The sequence below is a fragment of the Desmodus rotundus genome, chromosome 7, assembly GCF_022682495.2.
Source record: "Desmodus rotundus isolate HL8 chromosome 7, HLdesRot8A.1, whole genome shotgun sequence".
Classification (NCBI taxonomy): Eukaryota; Metazoa; Chordata; class Mammalia; order Chiroptera; family Phyllostomidae; genus Desmodus; species Desmodus rotundus.
Window position 1 is genome coordinate 118,088,693 of NC_071393.1, and position 26,293 is coordinate 118,114,985.

General features: G+C 56.4%; 3 protein-coding genes across 7 annotated transcripts in view; 1 reads left to right on the plus strand and 2 right to left on the minus strand.

The window, feature by feature from the left end:
- The window catches only part of TMEM63C (transmembrane protein 63C), a 65,870-nt gene extending 58,276 nt beyond the window's left edge, over positions 1-7,594 (plus strand). Inside the window, exons 24-25 of one of the 2 annotated variants that reach the window (XM_045201284.2) lie at positions 1,069-1,137; positions 3,859-7,594. In XM_045201284.2, the coding sequence (XP_045057219.1) occupies positions 1,069-1,137; positions 3,859-4,059 (270 nt within the window). In that variant the 3' untranslated portion in view covers positions 4,060-7,594. Of the gene's footprint in view, positions 1-1,068; positions 1,138-1,307; positions 1,623-3,858 lie in introns of those variants that run through there. The other variant, XM_071222073.1, reaches the window with a different exon arrangement.
- NGB (neuroglobin) lies at positions 476-16,080 on the minus strand. 2 transcript variants are annotated; one of them, XM_045201283.2, is made up of 5 exons: positions 15,567-16,080; positions 13,956-14,067; positions 13,207-13,326; positions 11,666-11,796; positions 476-882 (listed from the first exon to the last, which is right to left on the minus strand). In XM_045201283.2, exons 1-5 carry the CDS (start codon positions 15,653-15,655, stop codon positions 783-785), a joined length of 552 nt encoding a protein of 183 aa, XP_045057218.1. In that variant the 5' UTR covers positions 15,656-16,080; the 3' UTR covers positions 476-782. The 2 variants fall into 2 exon arrangements, with proteins under 2 accessions (XP_045057218.1, XP_024423972.1); XM_024568204.3 differs by lacking the exon at positions 476-882 and having other exon boundaries at positions 10,714-11,796.
- A 375-nt stretch (positions 16,081-16,455) lies between these two features.
- POMT2 (protein O-mannosyltransferase 2) overlaps positions 16,456-26,293 on the minus strand; it is a 43,972-nt gene continuing 34,134 nt past the window's right edge. Inside the window, exons 16-21 of one of the 3 annotated variants that reach the window (XM_045201281.3) lie at positions 24,963-25,034; positions 24,595-24,654; positions 24,396-24,501; positions 23,282-23,422; positions 23,041-23,155; positions 16,456-19,672 (exon numbers count right to left, since the gene is read on the minus strand). In XM_045201281.3, the coding sequence (XP_045057216.2) occupies positions 19,576-19,672; positions 23,041-23,155; positions 23,282-23,422; positions 24,396-24,501; positions 24,595-24,654; positions 24,963-25,034 (591 nt within the window). In that variant the 3' untranslated portion in view covers positions 16,456-19,575. Of the gene's footprint in view, positions 19,673-21,591; positions 21,901-23,040; positions 23,156-23,281; positions 23,423-24,395; positions 24,502-24,594; positions 24,655-24,962; positions 25,035-26,293 lie in introns of those variants that run through there. The other 2 variants (XM_045201282.2, XM_024567636.3) reach the window with 2 other exon arrangements.

Genomic DNA, 26,293 nt, shown 5'->3' on the forward strand with positions numbered 1-26,293 from the left:
GGGTTCTGGGGTTTTGACTTGAGACCGTCTGGAGGGGGGCCTGGCTCTCTGGGCCCGGTGACGCCTTCTGCTCTTTGCTAGTGGGGCCCAGCCTACTCGTTAGAGAAGGGAGCCGATCCGTGCCCATCGGCAGCCATGCCAGCACTGCTGCCTGCTGTAGACCAGCGTTGCCCACAGTGAGGCGTCTGTATAGGCACACTGGAAAGACTTCCAGTGGACTAAAGCGTTATTTTCCGTGGTTACACATTGGTTTTCTGTTGGTTCACATTGATTTATTTTTCCGCTTATAGCAACTGGCACAGTTATCTGTTTATGATAGTGAAGTGTTTCCTCTTTAAATGAATTTATATAAAGAAAAGAAAGCAAGTTGATCTGAAGTACTGTTACCCAGCTGAGTCAGAGCAGGGAGCCTCTTGGAAGAGGATCCTCTGGCTTCAGGTGCCTGCGCCGTACCTGGGACCCTGGGCGCAGGCCCCCACTGCCCTCTCTCCCCGGCCCCTCCTCATGCCCTGGCCTGAGCACCTGCTGGAGAATTAGCAGAGTGAATGGCACCTCTGGCTCCGTCTTCCCACCGCAACGATGCCACGTGATCTGGCTATCCACGTGCCCGCCCTGGAGAAGGAAGGTGGCAGGGGACCTAGACCATAGCGGTTTAGGTCTCGTTCCAGACAGAGAGGGGAAATCCCGGGCGGAAAGAAGAGAAAGTTGGAGTCAAGGCATTTCTTAGACTCCAAGAAGGATCTTCTTTGAAACCCAGTCCCACACCTGCTTACTTTCCACTGTTATGGTCCTCGAGAATGGAGCATTCTGGGAGGATCACCCCAGCATCCCAGTCGTCTCTCTGTCCCCCTGGGCTTCAGCTCTGTCACCTGGGCTGCAGTCCTGGAAAAACAGAAGATCAGTTGATTTCAAAGGGAGCCACAGGCCCAGGCGCAGGGGCCAGACTTACCCGGACGTGGGCGGGGAGGGGGCAAAGGGCCCACTCGGCACCTCTGCAGGGGCTTCAAGCCTGGGGTGGAAAGGCCCTCACCCATTCTGTGACCCTCCATGTTTCTCCCACTGCTGCAGCTGGAGGAGGAGATGGAGACCGTGTTTGACATGGAGCCAAGCAGCACTTCTTCCACACCCACCTCCCTTGTGAGTCAGTGCCTTCACCACGGGGGACAGGTCAGGAGGGGGTGCCCACACGGGGTGGGCTATTTCAGCAGCACTGTGGGGGCACCAGCATTTAGTGCCTGCCCCGGGTGTTGGGGAGGATTCGGGACTTGGCCCAGGTCCAATTGCTGATGCAGCAGGACTTGGCCCAGGTCCTATTGCTACCGTGGCCCTGGCTGAAGATTTGGGAAGATAGAAGATCCAAGTTTAACTCAACAGTCCCTAGAAGGAACTCAGAGAGGAAGAGAAAGGTCAGGGAGAACCCAGCCACAGCAAGCTCAGCCGTGTAGACGCAGGGATGAACTGGGGCTCAGCCTCAGGACCGAAGGCTACCTCCAAGGGGCACAGGTGCGCAGACAGGGCTGCAGGGAGCTATTGGAGGTCTGGACTGAATGGAAGGCCCCGGGGCGACGCCAGATGAGTGAGCCCATCCACCTGTGAAGACAGGGCCAGACTCAGATGCAGGGGTCCAGCAGGCTGGGTGTTGGCTCCCACACTGAGGCTCAACCTAGAGGGGAATGAGCCCTCACCCACATCCCAGCCACAAGTGTGGGTGCAGGGCCACTGACGTGCACTCTGAGCTGGGTGCTGGAGGGACACTGAAGAGGGCACTCAGGGAAGGCTTCCCAGAGGAGGGAACATCTGATCCAACTCCAGGAATGGACGTCGGGGTGGCCACGTGGAATGGGGTATGGGGAAAGGGCATTTGAGGAAGAGGCTCAGCCCACAATGCTGCCTAGGCCTGGAGGAGGCAACAGGGAGCCTCTGGGGAATCCACGGCGGCCGTTTGGAAAAGCAGAGTGGGCAGCAGGGCCCAGTGGGGAGCGGGCTCAGTAGTCATGGCAGGTAGGCAAGAACACGGAGACACAGCAGTGCCGAACTCCGCCACTCTCGCTCCTGGTCTTCATGATACACCCACACGGGGAAGGGCTTTACCCTTATTTTACAGAGGGCGGAAGCGAGGCTCAAAAAGGTCAGTGAGTTTAGACCCCAGGGTGCTCCTAAGCAGGGAAGTGGCAGAACAAAGTTTGAACCCAGTCTGCCTCTAAAGCTTGAGCTTTGAACAAATAACTGGAACTGATTTTTTAAATCTTTTAATATTGTGACAGTGGTATATAAATATTGTGAAAATTATGAGGGGAAACAGATAAGCAAAAATAAGAAAATAAAGCCCTGAGTGGTGTGGCTCAGTAGATTGAGCGCCATCCTGTGAACTGGAGGGTCACCAGTTCGATTCCCAGTCAGGGCACATGCCTGGGTTGCAGGCCAAGTCCCCAGTTGAGGGTGTGTGAGAGGCAGCCAATCGATGTTTCTCTCCCTCTTTCTCCCTACTTTCCCCACTCTCTAAAAATAAATAAAGTCTTTAAAGAATAAGAAAATTAAAAGTCCATATTTTCACCACCAGAGATGATGAATGATACCCAAGTTATAGTCTTCTATATATGTATAATTTTTGCTAAAATGAAATGTTTTATAACCCTCATTTTTTGTTAACAATCAGCATCTTTCCATATAAATTTTTACACCTTCAAATACCCAGTCCATATTCAAGTTGCTCTAAGTATTCCAGAAATATCTTTTACAGCTTGGCCAAAACAAGATCCAACCCAGTCTCTGCCCCACTAATCTGGCACCGATGCATGTCCTTCTAATTCTAGCGCCGTCTTTTTTTAATGCTCATTGGAGAGACCAAGCCAGTAATCTCACAGAATGCCCCAGCTTCTGGGCTTTTCTGACTGTTTCTTCACGAGCAGGTTCCACCATGTCCTGTATCTCCGAAAAAGAAATTCAAGCCAAAGGCTCGATAGATTCAAGTTCAACTCTAGGTGCTAGGAGACATTACAGGCCGTGCTGTGCCTCACACCAAGAGATACGAAATGTCCCGCTTGTCCCCATTAATGAAGCTAACGTGACTCCCCGAGGAGGAGGATGACGGCTGGCTCCTTCCGTCATCCAGTTATGATTTTCCCACGTACGGGGGGCCGAAAGGTCGTCTGTGGGGTCTACGTGGGTGTTAATGCAATGGTTTGGTTCCTCTGCAGAAAAGCTGCTCCCTCATCCGCTATAGGGCTCTTTGATTTCGCTGAAATGAATTACCACAGGGAAGGCTTAATTCTATCCCATAATTACCTATTTTCAAAATAAGGGGTTGGTTTAAAAGCCACTTCAAAGGATGACAAACAGCACTCTCCCTAGTATTTCCTGAGTTTCTCTGTTCTGCTGCCCTCCCAGGTGGTCCTGGGACCATTCCGGGACTTGACAGGTCACATGACCAAGACCTCAGAGAGTCACCCCAGTTTCAAATCCTGGTTCGCAGGCCAAGCAGTGACACAGCGGAGGGAAGTGTGGACGGGCCTCTGAGGCCGAGTTAGAAAGTGCACTAGCTCAGGAAGGGGGGCAGACCCCAGCCTAGGGGAGCCTTGATGTCGTTTCCCCCGGGTTCAGCCCGGCCGGGAACCAAGAGCGAATGGCACTGAAGTTAGGAGACCTGCACTAACTGGCCCTGGGAGCTTGTGGATGCTCATTAAATGAGCAAAAGCAGCTGCGCAGGTGGGATGACCAGGCTTCCAGCTGCTGGTGAGGAAGGGCCCATGGCTGAGAAGGGCAGACTGTCTGGGGCATAGGGCGTAAGGGGGAAGGGGATGTCCAGGGCCTTGCCCCAAATGTGACCTCGCCCCGATCTCCCTTCTCTGTCCTGAGCAGATGTACGTGGCCACTGTGCTGCAAGAGCCAGAGATGAACCTGACTCCAGCCTCTTCCCCCGCCCGGCACACCTACGGCACCATGAACAGAGAGCCGGAAGAGGGAGAAGAGGAGAGCGCTGTGAGGGGCTTCACAAGGGAGCTGGACTCGGCCCAGTTCCAGGAAGGGCTGGAACTGCAGGGCCAGAGCCAGTACCACTGACCAGGAGCCGAGGCCTCCCTCTGGCAACTGCAGTGGGGAGTGGCAGCCATGGGAGAGCCAGGCAGGGAGAGGCAAGGGGGCAGCCTGGACCTCCACTACTTCCTGCAGACTTTAGCAAGGCCTGACGAAGACGTCTGCTGACCTGGCCATTGGCCACGTGAAGGCCCCGGTCTGCCGGCCAGCTAGGATGGGAGGTGCTGGGCAGTGCACAGGGACCCCCAGATGGAACGGAGGATACCGGCCAGCACCATGTCTTGGGACAGGTGGCTGAAGCCCGGGGCACAGAGACTCAAGGCTGGGGGACCTACCTGGGGTCAAGATGGAGAAATGTGTGTGTAAGGGAAGAGGCAGAAAGAAGCCCACGAAAGACTCCAGGGTCTCTGCACCCTTCCACCAGCTGCTCCACCAAGGAACTCCTGCTGCTACTCCTGCCCCTGCCCCACCCCCACTCCTGGCCCATCCCTCCCCTCTGGTCTGTGGAAGCAAAGGTGTGTGTGCTGGGCCTCATCAACACAATCCAGGTGACTGCCTCATCCAGGTGCCCTGCATGGGGAACTGTGAAGAGGAAGTTCTGCACCTACCGGAGCAAGGGGCAGCTGAGAGCCTAGACCTGAGGGAAGGTGACTGAGGCCCTTCCTGTTCCTCCGGCCTGTGACAGATGTCCCCACTAGCAGCAGAGTAGAGACCCTTCTCCTTGCCATTCCCATAAGGGGAGCTGGGACATGATCCATCAGGGCTCATTAAATGGGACCTGTGTGCATTCTGATGAAAGCAAACCTCAGCTGTTACTATAAGGTGGGAGGGGCAGAGGCAGAATTCACTTCTCCCAAAATGTTGCATGATGGGAAACCAGATACACCTCTCTAAGCCCCAGAACCTAATGAGAGGAACCCCAAGGCCAAGGATGGCCACCCCAGCAGCTGGCCACTGCGAGCTGCTTTTGCCTCACACCCACTAAGTGCACAGGCCCCCAGTGTGGCCAAGGTGGGCCTCAGCTTAGGGTAAGGAATCCATGCTTCCAACCGAAGGCACTGGCCATTCCCAGCCCTCCAGGTAGGGCCCTTCCTCTACTCTCGGACTGAAGACCACTCAAGGGATCTCCAGGGTGCTCCTGGCAATGCCCTGCAACAGGTGGCATTGGGGTGGGGCTGTGTCTGCCACAGAGAAGCCCTTTCTGGCAGAGTAAGCCCTCCCAGAGCTGCCCTGTTCTGAGGCCTGGAACCTCATCCTGAGCAGAAACAGTGCTGCGGATGCCCAGCACCTTTGCCCCAGGTGAAGGGGGGCAGGCCTCTGCCTCTGCAGACATCTGGACTCCCGATCTGGACTCCCAGGCAGTCCAGCAGAGGAGGACACAGCAAAGGGCAGCAAAGGGCCACTGGGGCCTCAGTGGACCAGGACAAGCCAAGTCGAATGGGGTCTGCAGGCTCTCAAGCTCTCCTGAGCTCCTTCCTCCAAAGCAGGGGTGTCAAACTCATTTTCACCAGGGGCCACATCAGCCTCGCGGTTGCCTTCAAAGGGCCAAATGTGATTTTAGGACTGTATACATGTAACTACTCCTTAGCAGTTAAGGGAGAGCTCGGTACTGCTGCTGGGTAGAAATAAGGTCCTGGGCCAGATAAAACAAGTTGGCGGGCTGGATTTGGCCCGTGGGCCTTGTGTTGCCACCTGTGCTCCAAAGGCAAGGGTCCTCGAAGCCAAGCTGCTGAAGGTGGGCCCCAGGCACCCCTCACGTGGGTGTTGCCACTAGGTCCCAGGCACATGGGTGCCCCTGAACCGAGATCACCTGGGCTTTGTTCTTGCTTCATCCTTGCCCACATCCCAGCTCCAGAAGTTTCAAGCTTCACCACATAGATTCTCCTTGGCCCACACTTTGGCTTGAGGCATCCTTCTGAGAGCCTGAGTCTGCTAGGGAGCAGCAGTCTCTCCCCGCCTGGTCCATCTGGGAAAAGGAGGAAACTATCCCCAGCCAGCCCTTCATAAACCAAGGGTCCACAGGGCCCCTACCCTAGCATTTCACCAGCCCACAAGGGGATGGGTCCTTTCCACAGCAGGGTGGTCAGGGCCCCAGCAGCGAGTTCCGGGCACTGGTGTGTGAGGAGGGTGGTGGGGGGAGCCCCGGCAGCAGCTGGCCTGTAGGCTCGCCCTCACAGGGCGCTACTTGCAGGCACCTGCCTCCAGTCTCTGCAGCCCCAGCTGGGCTGTTCCTGCTGCTTCTGCCATTGTCCCTCCTCTCTCCTCCCACTGCCCACCTGGCAGCCTGGGGAAGCTGCCTGTGGCTAGGGTCCCAGCAGATGACATGGCAGCATGTCTGGGGCTTTCCCCTCTGAATCTGGGTCAAGTGCAGACTGGTTCTGAGAGAAGACAGATGTTAGGAAAATTCCAGAGCCCACTCATTTCTCTACCCTTCCTAGAGACCCAGGACAATGGCTAGGCCCCACCACACTGCTAGACCACCGATGACCACTGCGTGGGGTATGGGCGTGCTCTGGCTCCTCACAGTCCACAGCCAGGCATCTGCCCTGCAGCTCCCGCTCAGCTCAGCCCACACCTGCCTCACGCATTGGCCTCCACCTAGCTTGCCAGCCCACTGCCCCACTGCCCCTCCCCTGCCTGTCCACCAAAGCACCCCCTCTCAGACTTGGTCCATTCTGGAGGGAGCTGCCTCTGGGGTGTGGGGACCCAGTATTGCCTAGAGCCTTTGAGAAATGCCGCACTGGGTCCAGAGCGGCTCCACGCCTGCCTGCCTCTTCCTCAGATGCTTCTGGAAGCCAAGTGCCTATCAGCAGCATTGCATCCTCTGGGGACCTGGGTGAGGGGTATGGACTTCCCTTGGCCGCTGCCACTAAAGGAATGTGCCAGAATGCCGAACCTTCTTGTTATTAATGCTGTGACCGTGCCTTGAATAAACAGTCTCCCGACCTCTGCTGGCCTGTGCCTCTGCATCTGGACCTGCCCAGCAAGGCATTCCCTCTACGTGGAAGGAGCCGGAGCTGTTAAGGGATGGACCTCCCTGAGGTCACTAGGCTGGAGCACCACACCTTCATGGCTTTGGTCCCTGGGGCTAGAGCTGCCCCTTATGGGGTCCCCTCACCTCTGAAGGCTTTGGTGGCCCCTGGGAAATGCCTGGAAGTGCTGCCTGGTCTGCTGGAGAGATGGAAAGTGAATTTGCCTCACTCTTTCTGCTGTGGATATGCTGAGAGCTCCCTGAGCAATAGAGGAGACTTTTCTGGACTGTGTGCTACCCAGGCGCTATTGCGGCAGCTTCTTCTGGCCAGAGAAGCCCAAGGGTGAGTGCTGGGCCCTGAGAGCGTGCTTTTGGCCCAGACTAGAAGCCACATTTGGCCAGACGAAGATTTCCGTAGTGGGCCCCCAGAGTGGCCAGCAGGGCTGAGGTCTGCACCATCCTCAGCCCGCATCAGCAGGAGGGCAGGGGGAGGCTGAGGAGAGGCTGGGCACATAGAGACGCTGCAGGAGGGGGCCGGGCAGGTCTGCAGCGCCCGAGGATGGGCAGGGAGGCCGGAGCGGCTGGAGCAGAGTGAGGCGAGGACTACGAGTGTGGTGGGGCTCTGGAGGTCCTGATCAGGACTCCAGGGTTTACTCCAGTCGCGGGAAGCCCCTGGAGGATTCGGATCCCAGGAGTGATGTGACCCGGTTAGATGTTGAGGTGATCACGTAGCCACCGGGTGAGGACAAGATGGACGCAGAAACCCCGTTGAGACTCTGTTGGAAGCATCAGGAGAAACAATGGGGCTGCGTGGACAAGGACAGGGCAGTGAGTACGGAAAGAAGTAGAGAAATCCAGTCTAGGGTCCGAGGATGGATTAAATGTGGAGTCTGAGAGAGAGTGAGCAAGTAAGGATGACTCCCAGTTCTGCAACCTGAACAACTGGGGTGAACTGGTGTATCCCCGAGGATGCTGGAAAGGGCGGGTGTGGGGAAAAGACTGGGTTCTATTAGGGTCATGTCACATTTGAGATGCCTCGTGGGGATGTCGGGCAGGTAACTGGATACTGGAGTCTGGAGCAGGGGAGACTTAAGGAGGTGACGTACACTTCAGAGTCATCAGCACGTGGGTGGTGTTTGAAGCATGGACTGGCTGAGACCTCTGCATGGGCAAGTGGAGGTAGGAGGGGGTCCAAGGCAGCTGGGAGGAGAATCCCCACCGGAGACTGAGTAGGAGGAGAAGCGGTGAGGAAGGAGGAAAACCAGCAGACCCTGGTGTCTCTGAAGCCAAGGAAAAAGAGGAACTCCAGAAAGAAGGAGGGAGTCTCCAGACCTAGCCCCACTTGAGAATAAACACAGGCCAGAGAAGGATGGGTTCAAAGATACCATGGAGTAGCAGCAGCCATCAGAATGCTGGGCATGCCGCTAGACAAACAAGGTGGTTTCTCCCACAAATCAAAGGTGTAGGGGATGGGAGAGAGGCTGTAGAGAATGAAAGGTTTAAGAGACACAACGAGATGCAGTGTGTGGCCCTCGGTCACACCTTGAGTTGAACAAACCAGCTGCAGAAAGACATCTTTGAGACAGCAGGGGATTTCAAACACAGACTGGGCATTAGGTGAGGTTGAAGAGATACTGTTCTTCTTGGTAGGTGTGTCGATGGCCGAGGTTAAGAAGTGAAAAAAGTATCAGCTAGTAGTTCATATAGAAGACTTTACAGGTGAAGGAACAGGAAGTCTGGGATTTGCTTTACAACTCTCCAGCAAAATGAAAGGGGCCTGGGTTCTCACCATTGATGCCAGGTGAAAGGCACATGGAGATTCTCTAGGCTCTGATTTTTGTGTATGTGAACAATTTTTTTCATCATAGAAAGTTTAAAAATAAAGGGAAAAGCGATCAACTCTCCCAAGTGCAGCTGAGCAGAAGAGCGAGATGGGGGCTGAGACCTGACCCTGAATTTCCCAGGATACAGTTGTTGGTGACCTTTACGGTAACTGATTGGGGGGCGCTGAAAGCCTGGTGAGATAGCTTCCTGTTTGCTCACACAAGAGAGGAAATGAAAAGCTGCAGGAAAAGTCAACTCCTTTGAAGAGTTTTGCTGTCAAAGGAAGTAAAGAAATGGTGGTAGCTGGAGAGAGAAGAAGGGTGTAGGGTGGGGCGGTTCTTTGTATAAAATGGGACATGTGACCTGATAGACTGAGGAGGAATACAAGACAGGGGACTGCAGGGCTGAGAGAAGGAACGGCAGTTCCTTCCCCCATGCACACACACGCACACATGCACACACGCACACGCACACAGGCACAAGCAGAAGGGCAGCCTTCAAGAGAGGTGAAAAGCGCCGGTGCTGAAGATGGCTGAAGACACGGGTCAGAGCAGAGTGCTCAGTCTTTCTAAAGGCATGTCACCCCACTCACCCACGTGGGCGCCAAACATTCGAGGACCATAGGCCAGGCAGGGCCTCCTGAGTCTGAGCTGTTATCAGACCACACAGTGTGGAGGCCCCATGTCTTGACAACTGTGGGGCTTGAGAAAAATCCGCTTTCAGCGCCACAGTGGGAAGACATTCCTAACGTGCTCCAGCCCCAATGCCTGCGGGCAGACCACCTGGCAGGCCTCACCACCTGAGCCTGGCTGGGAGCTGGGAGGCTCTGCTGGCAGCAGCAGCCTCAGTCTTGCTGAGAAAACTGAAGCCTCGGGATGAGGATAGAGGCCTGGATACAGCCCTTCCAGCCACTCACAGCCAGCTCCAGGACCCCGCACCTTGGAGGCCAGGAGCAGGGAGTGGGGGCTAACCCCAAGCCTGTTGGTATGATGTCCACTCTTAATGCTGCTTCTTTCCCAGGCCCCCTGTCTGCCTGACCATCCTGAACACACACACACACACACACACACACACACACACACACACACACGCCCCTGCTCTTCAGCTCCAATAGATACTCCAGGTTAGCTCATTTAATGTCCTTTAAAAGCCCGTCCTGCGATCGGCACCTTCCCCTCCAAGGAGGATCTACAAGCTTTCCTTAGTCTTTGGTGCCCTTTGCTGCTGTCTTGGCACCTGGTCCATTCCTATCCCTGGCAGGACGGCTACCATGTCCCTGACCCCCAAATGTATAATGGCACAAACACAATACAAGTTTATGTCTCTTTCCTGTAAAATTCAAAATGAGTGAGTCCCTGCTCTACCTGCAGAAGTATCTGGGACCCACCAGGCACTTCTGATTAGTGGGCTCTCTCCTCCGAGCCATGATTCAGGGACCCAGGCTCTTTCCAGCTAATGTCCCTGCAGCTTCAACACATGGCCCTCAAGGTCACTTTGAGGTCTGCATCAAACCAGCAGCAGGCTGACAGAGCACAGAGTAGCTTGCAGGAGTTTGGGGGTCTAGTTCTGGGAATAGCATCCATGTCCACACATCCCATTGGCCAGAATTTAGTCACATGACCCATCTCATCACAAGGGAGGCTGGGAAATGTAGTCCAGCCCAGGCAGAAGGAGGACTGGATTTGGTGCAGGTCCAGGCAGTTTCCACCACAGACCCCTAGCTCCATCATCACCATTGGCTTCCGCAGGCCCTTTTCTTCTTTTCTACCTGTTCTCACAGTGGCCCTCCTGACCCCATCCTCCTGCCCTGCCCCAGATCCACCACTCTGCAGCTTCATCTGACACAAGCTGACACCTAAGAAAAGACCAGTCCCAAAGGGTCAGAGAGGCACACAGAAGAGGTTTATTCCTCAGGAGTTCACACAACACAGCGCAGAGCAAAAGATAAAAGTGCAGGCAGCTCGGGGCAAAGGTAGAGGGGCTACTTTCTCATCTATCCACCCACCTGGGTACCGGCACACACCGAGTACAAAAGACGGGGCACTGTGGGCCCACCGACAGTGCGGGCAGAGGTAGAAAGCAGGGCTGGGGAGACTCAGGTCTCTCAGAATGAAGTCACCCCTCCTTCCCTGGCCTTCTGCAGCCCCACCCCACCCACCCTGGCTGGCTAGCTGGCTCCTACAGAGTGACAATAAGGGAGCTGCCACCAGAAGGGCTGAGTGAGGGAAGGGGGGATACTTCAGGGACACCATGGTAGGTGTCTGGGGCCCCGATGAGCCCCTCACAGAGCCTCACCTGTCCCTCCCTCAGCGGTTCTCCTGCTGACCTGCCTGGGATTCCACCATGAAGGCTAAAGCTGTCCCTCCCATTTCCTTGTGAAAAACAAACACCCTGGGAGAGAAAAGCATTAAAGAAGGTGCCCGGAGCTCAGCCGTCCCACTCCCCGACTTGTCCCAGGCTCACCCGAAAAGGGGCGCTGACAGAAGAGCTCTACACCTTCCTGGCCCCCGGCCACCAGTGCCACCAAAATGCTGCTCCTCCTCATGGCTGAAGAAGAGATACCAGAGGGGAAAGAAAGCAGGCAGGGAAGAAGCCACTGAGGTTGCAGGAAAATCCAGAAGCCCTTTGCTCAAGGAAAAGCCACCTGTCCATACTTTGGAGGGTCGGGGGTAAAGACCCAGGCCTGCTCCATCACCTCTCTAGTATGGTTGAGGGGACAAGGAGCAAGACACAGGCAGGCCTAGGGGAGCCTGGGCTACAATAGACACAGACCGACAGACAGACACAGACAGAGGAAGGCCACCAGGTGGAGGCTGCTGGGCGGACGCCGCCTCTTACTCGCCATCCCAGCCGCGACTCATGGCCTGCACCACGGCCCCGTAGAGCTGGCTCCAGGCTGCTCGCACGGCCGGCGTGAAGGCAGGGCCCAGGCACTTTTCCAGCATGTAGAGCAGGGACTCACCCACCGTCTGCAGAGGAAGGAGCACTGTCATTCCCAAAGGCAGGAAAGCATCTCCCCGTTCCCTGGGTGAGAAGGCTGAGGCCGGCAGCTGGGAGGGGACCCTAGGCCTCTCTCCTCCTCTGAGCAAGACTCTGGCCCAATCCTTGGGTGCCACTTTGTACCCACTTTCCCCCTGAAATGTGAGGCTTATAGTGAACAAAGCATTTCACCCCACTCCCAGCCTTGCAACCACTCCATGAGCGAGGCCAAGGCATTGCCTGGGACCCCCAGCTCAGACCAAGCAAAGTCATTGCCCGCAGGCCTCAGTTTGCCCCTCTGCAAGGCAGCATTCACAGTGCTCGGAGCCCAGGCTCTGCAGCCAGATGGACCTGAGTTCTCTTTTTGATTCCACCATTTATGAACTGTGACCTTGACCAAGTTATGTCCCCTCTCTGAGCCTCAGTTGCTTCATCAGTTAAATGGAGAAAGTAAAAGAAAAAAGTTCTAATTCATTGGGTTGTTGAAATGATTAAATGAGATCATCAGTAAAAAGCTCTTAGCACAGCATCTGCACACAGTAGGCCTTCAACAAAAATAACGGGTCTCACTTGTTGTTCATCGTAATAAAATAAGGTTTATTTATGCCACAAATATTTGCTGACTACCCACTGAAGACCAGGCCCTGTGCCAGTGCTGGGGAGGGGGGGGGACAAGACAAATTTGGTCCCTTCCCCAAGTGCTTACCATCTGGCAAGGTGACTAGACTATGCGGTAGACTGTCACCTCAGTGGCCCCCAGTGAACCTCACCTTGAGCAGGGGCCCTCCCCCTTAACCCTGGGCTCATCTGTGTGACGGGCTTTGGTCCATGGGACATCAGTGAGAGTAAATAAAGCAAGCAGAGCCCGGAAAGCACTTGCACACTCGGGCTTTTCCTCTCAGACACTCCCTCTTAGGGCCCAGCTGCTGTCCCGGACAGAAGTTCAGCTGAATCCCTGAATGATGAGGCCGCAGGGAGAGGGACTGCAAGGATGACAGGTCACCCTGGACATTCCATCCCTGGCTGAGCTCCCAGCTGGATGCACTGCATGAGTGACTCAAGCCACACCATGTGGAACAGAAGACCCACCCCACTGAGTCCAGAGAAATTAGAAATCCTTGTTTGTTTGGGATGGTCTTATACACAGCAATAGAAAACTGAGCAGACCAGCGAATCCCACGGGTTCCTTAACTTTCTATGGCTCTAAGAGAAGTCACACTAGAGAAAAAGAATTCAAGGCTCAGAGGGTCAAGGCAGCACCAGGGTCATACAGCAGGTATGTAACAAGGCCCCCAGCCCTAGTCACGTGAGGGTATAGAAATGTGGAGATAAGGGAGGACTAGCAGAGACTGGTGGCCTCCCGTCAGGAGCTGAGGGCAGAGAAGAGCCCCTTTACCCACCGAGAAGGAGCTGAGCTTCACACCCACTGCGCGGTGCTTCCTGCCCAGGCCGGCCAGGTACTCCTCCAGTGAGGACAGGTCCTCCACGTTGGTCACCGCAGCATCAATCACAAGCATCACCTGGGAAGGCCAACGTGGCAGTGAAACAGAATGGCTAGAGTGACCTCCCTGCTCACAGCCACAGTCCAGAACCTGGGGGTCTCAACTGGAGGTAAGAGAGGTCACCGGGACCCTCGGTTTTTGAGGATCAGAAATGGAAAGCAATGTGTGTCTGCATACAGCAAGCTCTCAGTGTGTGACGGCCGAACTATTAATGCTGCACACCGAAAGACGCCCCCTCTTCTGTGGGGCTCAAAGCCCTAAATATGCCTACAAGACAGTGTTGTCTGCCTGGGACGAGGGGAAACTGCCCTGTGAGAGCCTCTAAGAAAACCCCAGGTTGGTGTTCATAGGCACAGGGCCCCTAGTAGAGGAGTGCCAGCACCACCTAAAGGAGCTAGGGATCAAGGCCAAGGGCAATGACAGAGCTGGGACCAGCTGTCTAAGCACAGGGTGGAGGAGGAGGAGGCTGACCCTGGTGCTCCAGCCTGGGTCCAGCTCAGCACAGAGGGATGGGGCAGGAGGCGAGTGGTAAGACCAGGCTGGGGCAGAAAGCAGAAGTGATTTCTATTCTCCCCAGTCCCTCATTCTCTCCCAGGAAGGCGCTCTGCTGGGTCTCAGAGGCCACTCCAGCAGGGCCTTCCCCTCACCTTCCTGATGTGGTCCAGGAACTCAGGGGAGGAGAGGCAGTCCTCCGGGCTGGAGAACTGGCGGCAGTTGTACTGGAAGAGGGGCAGCAGGTCGGGCTCCAGGTCAAACAGCCTGTAGGGGGAGGCCCGGCGTCATCCCTGAGTGTGAGCCCCTGCAGGCCCCAGTGAGCCCCATGAGCACGGGCTGGGCTGCCACAGTGAGAGTAGGAGTGGCTGAGTTTGGGCCGTAAACTATAGCATATCCTCCAACCTGGAACTGACTTTTTCCTTGCTGGCACCTCCTTCCTAGAAAGCATGTGTCCCCAGGCCACTCCCCAGGACCTGGCATGTGGCAGCCCCTCCAAAAACAGTGGAGGGGTGCTGGGGTGGGAAGTGATCCTCAAATAGAAAGCCTGCATTTATATCGTGGGGAAAAGAAAGTTTCTCTCTCTCTCTCTCTCTCTCTCTCTCTCTCTCATTTTCTCTCTCTCTGTCTCTCCACCCCCTCCCTCCACCCTTCCCATTCTTGGGCCAGAATCTCCTAGTCTCATCAGGCCTGAGGGGGCTCTGGCCAGTGAGGATAACAATAGTATTAAGAACTCCTTACACTTGCTGAGCATTGAGTACTTTACCCATGGTTAACTAGTGTATTCCTCACAATCCTAAACAGTAGGTACAATAGTTATCCCAGTTTTATAGAGGAAACAGGAGCCCAGAGAAGTTAAGTAACTTGCCTAAGGTCACACAGCTTGGGAGTAGTGCAACCACAGAGGGTGCCTGAGTAAACAGTGGGCCTGTGAGAAAGCACGGAGACTGATACGCAAAGCAGCAGCTCTCAGCCACTTCTGGCAGGGCTCATCAGGGTTATTTATTTCCCTTTTAAGGGAAGGTAGGGGTGGAGAGCTGGGAGTTGGGAATGGGGTGGGGTTTGCAAAAGCTTCCTCAGAAGTTCTGGACTAGCTTAGGGAGCTGAGGCTCCTGGAAAACCACGGCGGGAGGGAGCCTTGCCTCTCTGGTGTTGGCAGAGAGGCTGCCAAGAGACCCTCAAGCTGAGGTTACAGATTGGCCTCCCCCTCCCCCTTAGGGCCTGGCACCCCCTTACCCCTCTTCCCCGTGGTAAGACTTGGGTGTCTGTCAATCCTTCCCCATTCTCTGTGCTAGCTCGATCCCTTCCTCGGAAAGGTTTATCTTTCCATTGGTTGCTGGAAGTGCATTCTCCTGGGGCCTGGACCCCATGTTCCCTCAGCCAGGCATCCAGCCCACATTCCCTGTGGGAGCTGGGATGGGCACCTCAGTCCTCCCTTACTGGCCATCGTGGGCACCCCTAGAGTTACCATCCAAGGAGCAAAGACCCAGGAGGCAAAGGGCCAGGGGTGGTGTGGGGTCTAAGGGGATGGTAAGGACCCACTCCTGCCTCCAGAGAGCCTCCTAGGGACAGATGTCAGCGCTGGAAGCAAGACACTCCCTAGGCCAGGTAAGAGCAGAAGGGTCGCCGCTCCCACCTCCTCTGCGCACATCTGGAGGGTCAGTTTTCCCTCCTTCTGAGCTGGGCCAGCCGCCTGGAACCCATTCCTAACCAGCCCCCCACCCCACCCCGCACCCCCGCACCTGGGGCTCCCAGGACACCCTCACCTGGTGAACAGCACTGCGCCGTGCTCCAGCGGGCTTCGGCTCACCGCCTGCCAGCTCTGCCGGATCAGCTCGGGCTCTGGGGGTTCCATGCTCGCCCAGAGATGCAGGGCACGAGGCTGGGACCCTCTGGGCTCGAGCACCGTCACCACACGTGCAGCGCCATCTCCGCGGCAACGTGGGACACTCCACGCCCCTTGCAGGCCCTGTGCCTCTACCGGTAGGGGTTCGTTCCTTCCCCACCTTAGGTGGAGGCGCCCCAGCCCTGCCAGCCCCTCTGACGATTCTGGGGAGCCAGCTCAAGCCACTGCTCCCTGCGCCCCTCAGCTCTGAGAGTGCCCGCCTCGCACCGCAGGGCCGACCAACTGGGGCTCTTTAAAGCATCCGCACCCCCGCCCCTCTCTGTCCATCAAAGCTCGCTACTCTGGGTAACCGGCTCTGGCCCCAGGCGACCTGGTGACAGGGGCAACTCCAGCTTCAGAGCTTGACAGAAATCGTCTCTCTCTGGGCTTCAGGTTTTCACCCGGAAATGGGTGATATTACCACCCACTTACTACTCAGGAACTCGGTCCCTAGGTGGGCCCTCCACAAGCCTCATGTAAACAGTGCTTGGGCACATTTGAGTCTGTCGCCCCTTCCCTCCTCTGCAGGGTCAGAGCTGGGGGTGCCAGGGCACCTACCTGTATGACCAGGCTGAGGCAGGGGTGCCCTCTGCCATGGTTCTGGATGTGACTGAGGCATCACCCCACGTTCGGGGCCACCAGGGCTCTCAATGGCGGGCCCAGATCACAGCCCTCCAGCTAGGCTGGGTGTTCCCGAGACTGTCTGCAGAGATCTGTGGGCTCCAATGCCAGCCCCGCTCTGCTTGGCTGGGGGGAGTCTGGGGTGCAGCAGCTGTGAGACCTACCCAACCCGGACATGGAGGGAATTAAGCTTGAACATTCTACTATCTCACTCTTTTTAATAGGCTTTTTGAAAGGTTGCATAGAACTATCATTTATGTCATTAAATAGAAGTTCAGGCACAGAACCTCAACCTTGCCATTCAGTGTGTCAGGTCGGTCACCTGTCCATTAGACCTAAACTTTCTCCTTCAAGCATGAAGGGTCCACAGGCCCCAGCCTGCTTCTCGTGGCCCACCTGTGGGAGAGAGCAGGCACATTTTCCAGCCCCGTTGACCACTGTTTGCGAGTGTCTGAGCCTATCTCCTCAGTCTGCCCACTCCTTTCGGCTCCCTCAGCTGTGCCTAGCATGCGGCTGGGCCGGGTACTGAGCTGTCCAGGGACCTCTCAGTCCACCTCCTGTGTTTTCATGGATAAAAGGAGGTGGGTGGGTGGCCCGGGCCATCAGTCACGGACACGCTGCAGCTCCACAGCCAGCCCTGTGCTAGGCAGGACGTGTTGAGGCTTCACCTCCTAGAACTTCTTCTGGCCCTAAATCAGGACTAAGGGCCTCAGCGGAACTCATCTTCATGGCGTCCAACCAAGCCCAGTGAGGCCATCCAGTTAGGCTCCCTCTTCCAAGGACCCGAGTCTGAGGACCCCCTGGTTCTCTCTTTCCCATCTCTCCACACATCTCAGGTCCCTGGGCCAGAGTAGGGGAGCAAGGCTGTAAGGCAGCCTGGCTTGTGCCCTAAAGAGTCCAAGAGATCCTCATGGAAGAGCACAGAGGGGCCAGAGGCTGCAGGGAGAAGGCCAGGGCACTCGGGGACTAGACTTCCAGAGGGGCAGCCTGTGGCCCTGCAGCCAGGTGCAGCAGGTCACAGGGGAAGGTCACGGCTCCAGCGACATTTACCTCCTTTCAGTGCGCAGACGCCCAGTGCTCCACATGGGCCACTTGGCTCATTGGGAGTCTCCCCACTCCACCCCGTTTGCGTTTCCTGGCAGTGGCCTCCCACGGGACCCTTCCTGCCTCCTCTCTCCCTGGGACAGGCTCTGGTGCCTCCTAAGTTAATGGGAGGTAATGGCCTTAGTGAGTTCAGTGGTGAAGTCAGCACTCACTCTTCCTTTCTAGAGCCAGGAGGCGCTGGGAAAGGGCTAAGCGCAGTTCAACCTCCGTTCCCCTGGGAGAAAAGGCCCAAGAATCCGGCTGGGCCTAAGTCATCGGCGTCGTGTTCTCCAACCAGAGATGGAGGGGAGGGTCTGAATCCGCATTTGAGAGGCTGGGAAGAAGTCACAGGAGCTCCCCTCCCTGCGTGGCACCTGCCCACGACTTGGGCCGGAGGTTCTAACCCAGGGGAGAGTTCAAGTACTGTTCTAGAGCCGGTGCTGCCATCAGGACCAATTATCCACAGTACTGAAGAGCTGGCATTTATTGAGCATTTACGTCCAGACACTGTGCCCTTAAGGCACTTGGCATCATTAATTTTCTTTTTAATCATGAACTCTTTTCATCCTTGTGACAACGCTACAAAGTAGGTACTATTTACTATACCCTCATTTTACAAGTAACCAACCCAAGGCCACACAGTTAACAAGTCGGAGGGCCAGGATTTGACCTCAGGCCTCACTCTGGCCCATCCTTAGGCCTCCACACGCCACTGCCTCCCTCACTTGAATGGACTCTGACCAAACGCTGTGTCCACAGTTCAGACTAGCCGAGGTCACCAGGTCTGGGTCAGCAGTGGAGTGGAACTGGCTCTCAGAGGGCTTGTGAGAGCCCGTGTGTGCATCCTTCCAACTCATACAGTGACATGGGGTTGGTAGCCTGAAACAGGGCATGGTGGGAGTATTTACACCATGAAAGCTGACAAATGCTACAAATCAGGGCCTTTTCCCTCCCAGAAACCACTGGTCTGGGCCACCAGGAACCACGGAACCCTGGAGGAACTGTCAACACATTAAACAGAATGGCCAAAGGAACAGGCTGAATCTGGACACCCCTGAGCTGAGCCCACACCTTCTCCTCAAGGGATGCACGTCTGCCAGGGTGTCCTGGGAAGGTGCTTCTAGACCCAGGACCAGGCTGGAGAGGCAGAAAAAACCCAACTTGGTGCTTAGTCCAAGTTCCACTAATTACTAATGGAGGAAACTTAAGCAAGTAATTTAATCTCTCATGGGTAGACTGGGGACCAAAACAGCAGTGACTGCACTGGGCCTCTACGAGATTAAGTGTCCCAGATGTGTCAGGACGTGGTAAACTAAACCGCGCCGGTCATGGAATGTCTGGTCCTTTTCCAACCTGCTGATCCTCAGCCCATTGCACCTGCTGAAGATCTGCACGGCCCCTCCCTCCCCGGCCTCCAAACACTCTCGGTCCTAAGAGGGAGATGGTCACTTGGCTCCGAAGGCCCCCAATTGCTCAGTGTGGTGCTCCTCCTCTCCTCCCCATCTGCTGTCCAACTCAAGTTAGCTCTTAGCTCCTTGGGACCCTTGACATGCCTCCTGATGACAGAAGGCCCCTCTCAAGATGGGGACAGAATGGAAGCTGCTACAATGCTAGGCTACTGAGCAGTCTCAGAAGTCCACGACTGTTACTTTCTCTCTCACCCCTGTCTATATTGTGTGGGCAGATAAAAAGAGAAAAGAGCAGACCCAGCTTCTTATGTATTTTGCAATAAATTTAAAACAAAATAACCAACACGACTCCAGTAATCTTGAATATGAGAGGGCCCAAATGCCCCCTGGGGTAAAATCAGGGCCCCCTGCCCAGCCCAAGGCCTCTGCCAGAACGAGAACGGCCTCAGACACAAGACACAGTAGAATGGTTCTTGCACTCAAAACATTCTTCTCCCCTGGGAGCCAGAGGGCAGGTCAAATGCGATTGAGTACAACAAGAACAACATGCCATTCAAAATAAGAGCTATTTATTACAAAAGTAAATGGCCTCTGATTATCCGTGGAAACTTTTTTTTTCATATAAATTGTGACTCAAGAAGCTGGGTGGAGGTTGGGCTGACCAACAAATGTATCCTTCCTTCACCAGCAAGCGGGTGGGACGCGTCCATTTCTGCCAGTTCGGGTTGGGGGTGGGGGCGGGGGAGACAGCTGGAGGCCACAGTCAAAGCACCACCCTCACAGCCCCTCTTCCCAGCACCTTCCAACAGCCAACCTCAGTGCTTCCAGCTGCATCAGACCATGTGGCCTTGCCCCCAGAGAAGTAGCTGCCAGTCTGGGCAAGGAGAAAGAAGAGGGAGGGAGCAGAAAACTGTCCTCCCATCCTTGGAAAGCAGTGCAAGAGACAGAGGAACCCTTTGTCCCCAGTGTGGCCAAATTCGCAGGAGGGAGGGGCAGGAAGCTGCCTGAGATCCCCCCTTCCTCACCTATGCTCAGAGTGGCTGCCCCTCTGGCTCCTTCAGAGCCCCTCCCTTCCCAAGAGTTCCTATTAGGAAATACAAGGCACAAGGGGACATCAGCCACCTCCTGGTTGTCACAGCACACCACTGTTCTTTGCTCAGGGCCAAGCAGGATTCCTGCAATCTACCTCCAGGAGCGTACCAGAGGGCTGCCCCCACCCGGCTCAGAAGAAACCAACTCCAACTATGGGAAGAAGGGGATGGCAGTGCCAGTGTGGAAGGGGTGAGCAGAGGTTTCTCCATCCCCGTTCTCCTTGGCTTCCAGAAACACAATTAAGCAAGCAGTCCAGACTCAGCGCACAGGAGGCAGCGCTTCCTGCTGGGGGAAGTCAAAAGGGCGGCAGCCCTGGGAGAAGGAGGTCATCAGGCTCCAGATCTAATTAACAAACGTGCCTTGCTTTTGATATTGTTGTGTTTCCTCTATTAGCATTAATGATGGATGGTCTGAACGTCCACACATGGCCAGAATCTTCCCTCCCCATCACCCAGCACGGAGCACAGCCTGTCCCCAGGACCAATTTCTAGTCTCCGTGGCAACCGCCTCCGACGACGCTCCAAAGAGCTGTGACCCTGTCAGAGTTGGTAGGGGCTACCGAGGAGGGAAGATGGAGTGTGGCAGGGACTCAGCATTAACCTCGAAGCATCACGGTCCTCTGAGACCAAATAAATACGCTGTCATGCACTGGGAGGAGGGGGGGGGGCAAGGGGAGGGCTGGCCTTGAGTTGGTTCTGTTGCAACCCAAGGGTTTTCTTGATCCCTTTTGTTTGGGGAGGAAGTGAAAGGAACTGCTCTGAGCTTCTTGCCCGGGCTTCAAAGTGATAGAGAGAAGCGTTAGTGCGCTTCTAGGCGCTTGGGGTCTTCAGGGAGAAGGAGTTGGTGAGACCCTAACACAGAGGAAGGGGAACGAAGGGGAGTGAAAGGGGGTATTGGCAGGGGAGGACTTGAGAAGTAAAAATAGGGAACACTGAGTGAGTGACACGGGCGCCACACAGGCCCCTGCTCTGCCACACATCCACCTCAGCTGCCCAGCAAGGGGCCCAAGGGTGCCCCAGCGACCAGGAGAACACATCTGTCCTGTCGCCTCAGCCGTGCTGGATGCAGAGGGAAAGCACAGGTAGCGAGAAACCGCCTCTGGCACCCAGCACGCCATTCTTCCCACCTAGCTCATTGTATGACAGTCTCAGAGAGTGAGGAGCCAAGGGCCAAGAGGGCCAACCAAGGGCTGGTGGGTCCTTGGCTGCCTCCTGTGGGAGCCCAGTCCCCTGTGCACACTGCAGCTGGACATCCAGCCACCTGCTGCCATGCAGACTTCCCGGTGGCAGCCACATGGGGAAGCCACAGGGAGGACACCCTCCAGCTTGGCGGCAGGGCGTGGGCGCTCAGCCGTACTTGCTCATTTGTGAGGAGGAGGGCAGCGCAGCTCTGCCCACCCCAGATGCTCCCCCGTCTCAAGGTGGGGTCAGTGCCCTCAGCCCTCTTGGAGGTCAGGGGATTGCTGCTAGGCCTTACTTGCAAACCAAATCCAGTGTGAAAAAGACACCAGAAAATGCGACTGTCACCCTGGACTATTTCTTAGAGTGTGTGACACTCAGCTGTCCACAGCCACAGTGTATGTTGCACAGGTATGCAGACAAATGTGCTCTCACACTCCCACCCACTCTCTCGCACACTCATCCTTCCTTAGGCGGCATGCGCTGGGGAACGGGCCTGAGCGGAGCTGTCCCGTCCAGCCAATGCCAGCGGTGGAACCTGGAGGCAGAGCTGCAGCTCCCTCTAGTGCTGGGGCGAAGTTCAGGTCTGCTCCTGGAACGTGGTCCTAGCAGGCAACAGGATTCCTTGGGCAGCTCCCACCACGGCTGGAGGGTCTGGGGCCTGGCTCCACAGCTGGCTGTCCCCCAAGAAGTTCCTGGACTGGGGCCAGAGTCCTGGCAGTAGCTTCAAAAGTCCCATGATTCCAGCCACCTCAGTCCTGCCATTGGACTTCGGGAGTCCTGGGCAAGGGGACCAACCATCCCGTAAGCGAGAGGGTGGAAGAGGTAGAAGCTGTAAGAGAGAGTCCAGAGGGAGGCAGTTGGCATCCCGGGGCCTCCGCGGGGGCCAGCAGCCCCCCAGGCCTTTGAGATGCACTCCTCCTGCGGGAGCCCATGGGAGCTTCTCCTCCTACGAGACCTGTTCCTTTCTGTCACCCTGCCTGCCTGAGTTTGCCATTGGCACACTGCAGCCTGAGAGCCTAGCAGACACTGACTTAATGACAATACGGGAAAGGGCTCTTCCCCAGAGGCCCAGGAGAGAGACCAGAGTGTCTGTTAAAATGCGGAAGTGCTCTCAGGTCACAGGTCACCATTCCCCATTCACAGGGGTTCCTGTGGCCCCCCTGCCGGTGGGACAGGGCAATGACTCCCCATAGGTGGTCTGCGAGGCTGCAAGGAGGGCAGAGGCGGGGTGGCTTTCTAAACAACACCCTCCTTCTGGTTATTCGGAGACACACCATGTGCCCCTCACCCCAGGGCCCACCCTCTCCCTGACCCCACTGAGGGCTGTCCCAGGAGGGAGCCACTGTGACTGCAGAGGGGCGCCCTCCAGGTGGGCTGGCCGTACAAAAGCTGGGAACCACCGGCATAATGGAAAGAATGCAAAGAGTTAGCCCCATGACTCTCCCATCTGGCTGTGCAGTTAGGATCCCCTGGGGAGCTTTGAAAACTGTGAGGGACAAATACCATATGATCTCACCTTTAACTGGAACATAATCAACAAAAGAAAAAAGCAAGCAAAATACATCCAGAGACACTGAAGTTAAGAACAATCTAACAATAGCCACGGGGGAGTGGGGAAGGGACAGTGGGGAGAGGGGATTACAGGAACTACTATAAAGGACACATGGACAAAATGAAGGGGAAGGTGGAGGTCGGGGAGGGAGGTGGGTTCAGCTGGGGTGGGGTGGAGGGATGGGGAGAAAAGGCATACAACTGTAATTGAATAACGATAAAAATTAAAAAAAAAAAAGGAGAAGAAAACTGTGGCTAAGGGGGCCCAAACGGGGCTCCCGTGAGTTGAACCTCTGGAGATGGAGCCCAGGTACCCGCACACCTTGAGAGCACCCCAGGGGACTCTGCAACGCACCCAGGGCTGAGGCATCAGGGTGGGGGCTGGGCAGCAGCAATGCAAAGTGCAGGGGATGCTCACCTGTAGGCCGTTCCCAGGAGCAGGCTCAGGACTCCCACCACATGGATGCTGCCCGCCAGAGGAGAGGAGGCCAGGCTCCAGGCACAGAGCCGCAGGAGAGTGTCCCACAGAATGGCTGGCAGACAGGAGAGAAACCCAGCCCCGCCCGTCAGAGAGATGCCCTCTCCGCATTGCTGCTCCAGGAGTCCTCCACCCCCCCCACCCCCCACCTTACCACTCAGTCCAGGGGGGCGGTGCTGACCTGTCAACATGCTGGAGAAGAGCATGGCGGGGAAGTAGTGGTGGAAGTAGAGGACCCGGCCCATCAGGAAGAATGGGAAGTAGTGGAGCACCCAGCCAAGAAGCAGCTGACCACCTCCTCGCAACAGCACCTGGGACAGCCCTGGGCCCCAGGGGCAGAGCCCCAGTCAGCCGGCAGGGAGGGGCAGAGACTTGGGCTCCAGGCCAGCTCTGCCCCTTCCTTGTGTGACATGAAGAGGCCGCGCCACCTAACAGGGCTTTCCTTCCCTCACCTGGACCAAGCTGAACAACTCTCTGGCAGCCAGCAGAAGGGAGGAGCAGCTGGTTCTCAAGGGCCCTGCTCACTACCCACCCACCCAGCGAGGCCTCAACACCCAGGGCAGGGGCACCGAACACCAGCAGGAGGCAGCGCGGCCTCCAATGTGACCAAAATCCCGCACACCCTACAGACAGCTTCCCCCCGCCCTCCGTCTCCCACATCTCTGCAGCCACTCAGATCTTGGCAGCAGCGGACAGGGCCGAGGCAGAGAGGAGCATGGAGGAGGGACAGGAGGGAGTCTGGGATTCGGCTGTTCAGACAGGGAGCCGCAAAGGCCAAGACAGCCTACACGAGTGTCTCAGGCGCTGTGGTCCGTGGCCTGGCAGCTGAAGTTACCAGGAACAGCACTAGGATGGGGACCCACAGACTGTCCCACCGACTGTGCCACGGGGCTTCTCTCTACACCACCAGGGGACAGGGCCAGGGAACAAGGAGGGGGCAGAAGAGAAAAGACGGGTAGCTCTGTACGGAGCAGAGGTTAAAAGTGAAGACTCCGAACACAGGCTGCGTGAGTTTGACCCTCAGCTCTAGCACTTATAAGCATGTGTCCTGCGACAAGTTTCTTAACCTCTTGCGCCTTGGTTTCCTAATCCATGCAGTGGGGGCAATAATCCCTAACCTCCAGGGTTGCTGGGAGGGTGCAGTGTTTAACACAGCACCAGGCACTTGGTGACTGAACTTTAAGAAGCAAAAGCGAAGGGAAAGAGCGGCCCATCCACAGGCAGGCCTTCCCCTGCCTGCAGGCACCCTGCCTGCCAGCAGCCAGGTCGGACAGGGAGAGGCGCAGGGGCCTGACCTTCAACCTCCACAGGCAGATGCACCCCTCTCTGCACAGCGACAGCGACGATGCTCCCTGAGAGGACGTAGAGGGCGAGGCTCACCAGGTTCAGCCACCACACCACCTGTGTGGAGGCGAGCAGGGGGTGGTGAGAGGAAAGCCGTAGCTCTCCACAGGCCAGTGTGAGGGTCCAAATCAGGCCCGTGTGAGCACTCACCGGGTTGCCAAGCAGGTACACACGGAAGTCTGTGTCATTGACCCCTGAGAAGCGCAGGCCCTGGGGAGCAGAGGACAGGCAGCTGATCTGGGGCCCAGCTCTTCCCAGCTGCCCGCGTTCCAGGGGGAGGGAGGCCAGGCAGCTTTCACACACAGGGAGCCTGGGCAGGAGGCTCTGAGTGCACCAAGCCTGCGTGAGCTCTCTGGGAAGCTGGGTCAGAACCAGGGCAGGACACAGAGCCCTGTCTCTGTCTCTGGACACCCCACACCAGGCAGCAAGGCCTTGCCCTGTCACCCCACCTCCACCAAGTCTCAGTGGGACCTTTCTTGGCTCCATTTCCTGGGAGGAGCTCTAGCCTAGGGCCCTACCTGGTAGTTGACAGGCCAGTGCCAGGGTTTGGATGTGAATTCATTGTCCTTGGGTTTGAGGCCACTGTTCCCCTGCAGGAAGGTCGCAAAGAAAAGCTGGTCAAGACCGATTGAGGGGCTGATGGAGAAGGGCGGCACGGGTTCTCTGGTAAATGGCCACGCGTCAGGAGAAACCCTCTCTCCTCTTTCTCCCTTGCGAGAATGACCAGGTGCCCACTCTCCGTCACTGCCCACCTGTCTACACAGTGGCCTTACTTCTCCCAACAAGCAGTCAGACCCTCTCTGCCTCAGAGAAAGAGGAATGAAGGATCTTTTCCTGCAGGCACAGAACAAGTGCCCATCTTGCAGGCCAAGGACAGGCGCGAGAGGGTGAGGGGGAAGCATATAAAACCAGGGCTGACTCATTCGTCCCCTCAGAAGGCCAATGTCAAACACAAACCCAGGAACACGGTGAGCCCCTGAACTTTGAAAACTTTACTTTAGACCAGTGCTGTCAACTTTTAACCACTGGCCCTGCAGACTTTGTAGACGTTTTTCCTGAACATCCCCACCATGACATCGCAATAGCGTAGCTCTGCTGACGCCTGTCTGTGTGCCCCACGAGCACCTGTGCTTCACACAGGAAGAAGGGAAGGGGCCTCTGCCCTCCAGAGACACATTCTACCTGCTGGAAGGGCTGTCACTCTGGTTGAGAGTGCATGCTTAGCCTGAGGTTCCCACGCTCGGCTCCTTCATTCCAGCCACCAAGAACACCTAACAACCTGTGTCCGCACGGCAGAACCAGACGGAAAAGGACCACGACCCTGGATCCTACCCTCCAGGACTGGCACCCACCTCGCCATCAGGACACACCGAGCAGGACACACTGGCACCGAGGAGGAGTGAGGTGCTGTGGGTCAGGCGGGGTTTCTCCGCCTCAGCCGCACTGCCACTTGGGGCTGGAGAAGCCTTTGGTGCGGGGCTGTCCTGCACAGTGCAGGATGTTGGGCCTCCTTGGCCTCAGCCCGCTGGATGCCAGAAGCAGCCCTGCCCCTCAGCTATGCCAACCAAAAACGTCTCCAGGCATTGCCAAATATTCCCTGGGAGGCAAAACCACCCTCTGTGGAGAACCACTAGTCTAGCCCAGGAAAGCTCCAGGCCCTGGCTGGTGTGGCTCAGTGGGTTGGGTGCCAGCCTGCAAACTGAGAGGCCCCCAGTTTGATTCCCAGTCAGGGCACGCGCCTGGGTCGCAGGCCACGTCCCTGGATGGGGCCATGTCAGAGGCAACCAATTGATGTTTTGATGTTTTTCACATCAATCATCCCTCTCTTTCTCCCTCCCTTCTCCTCTCT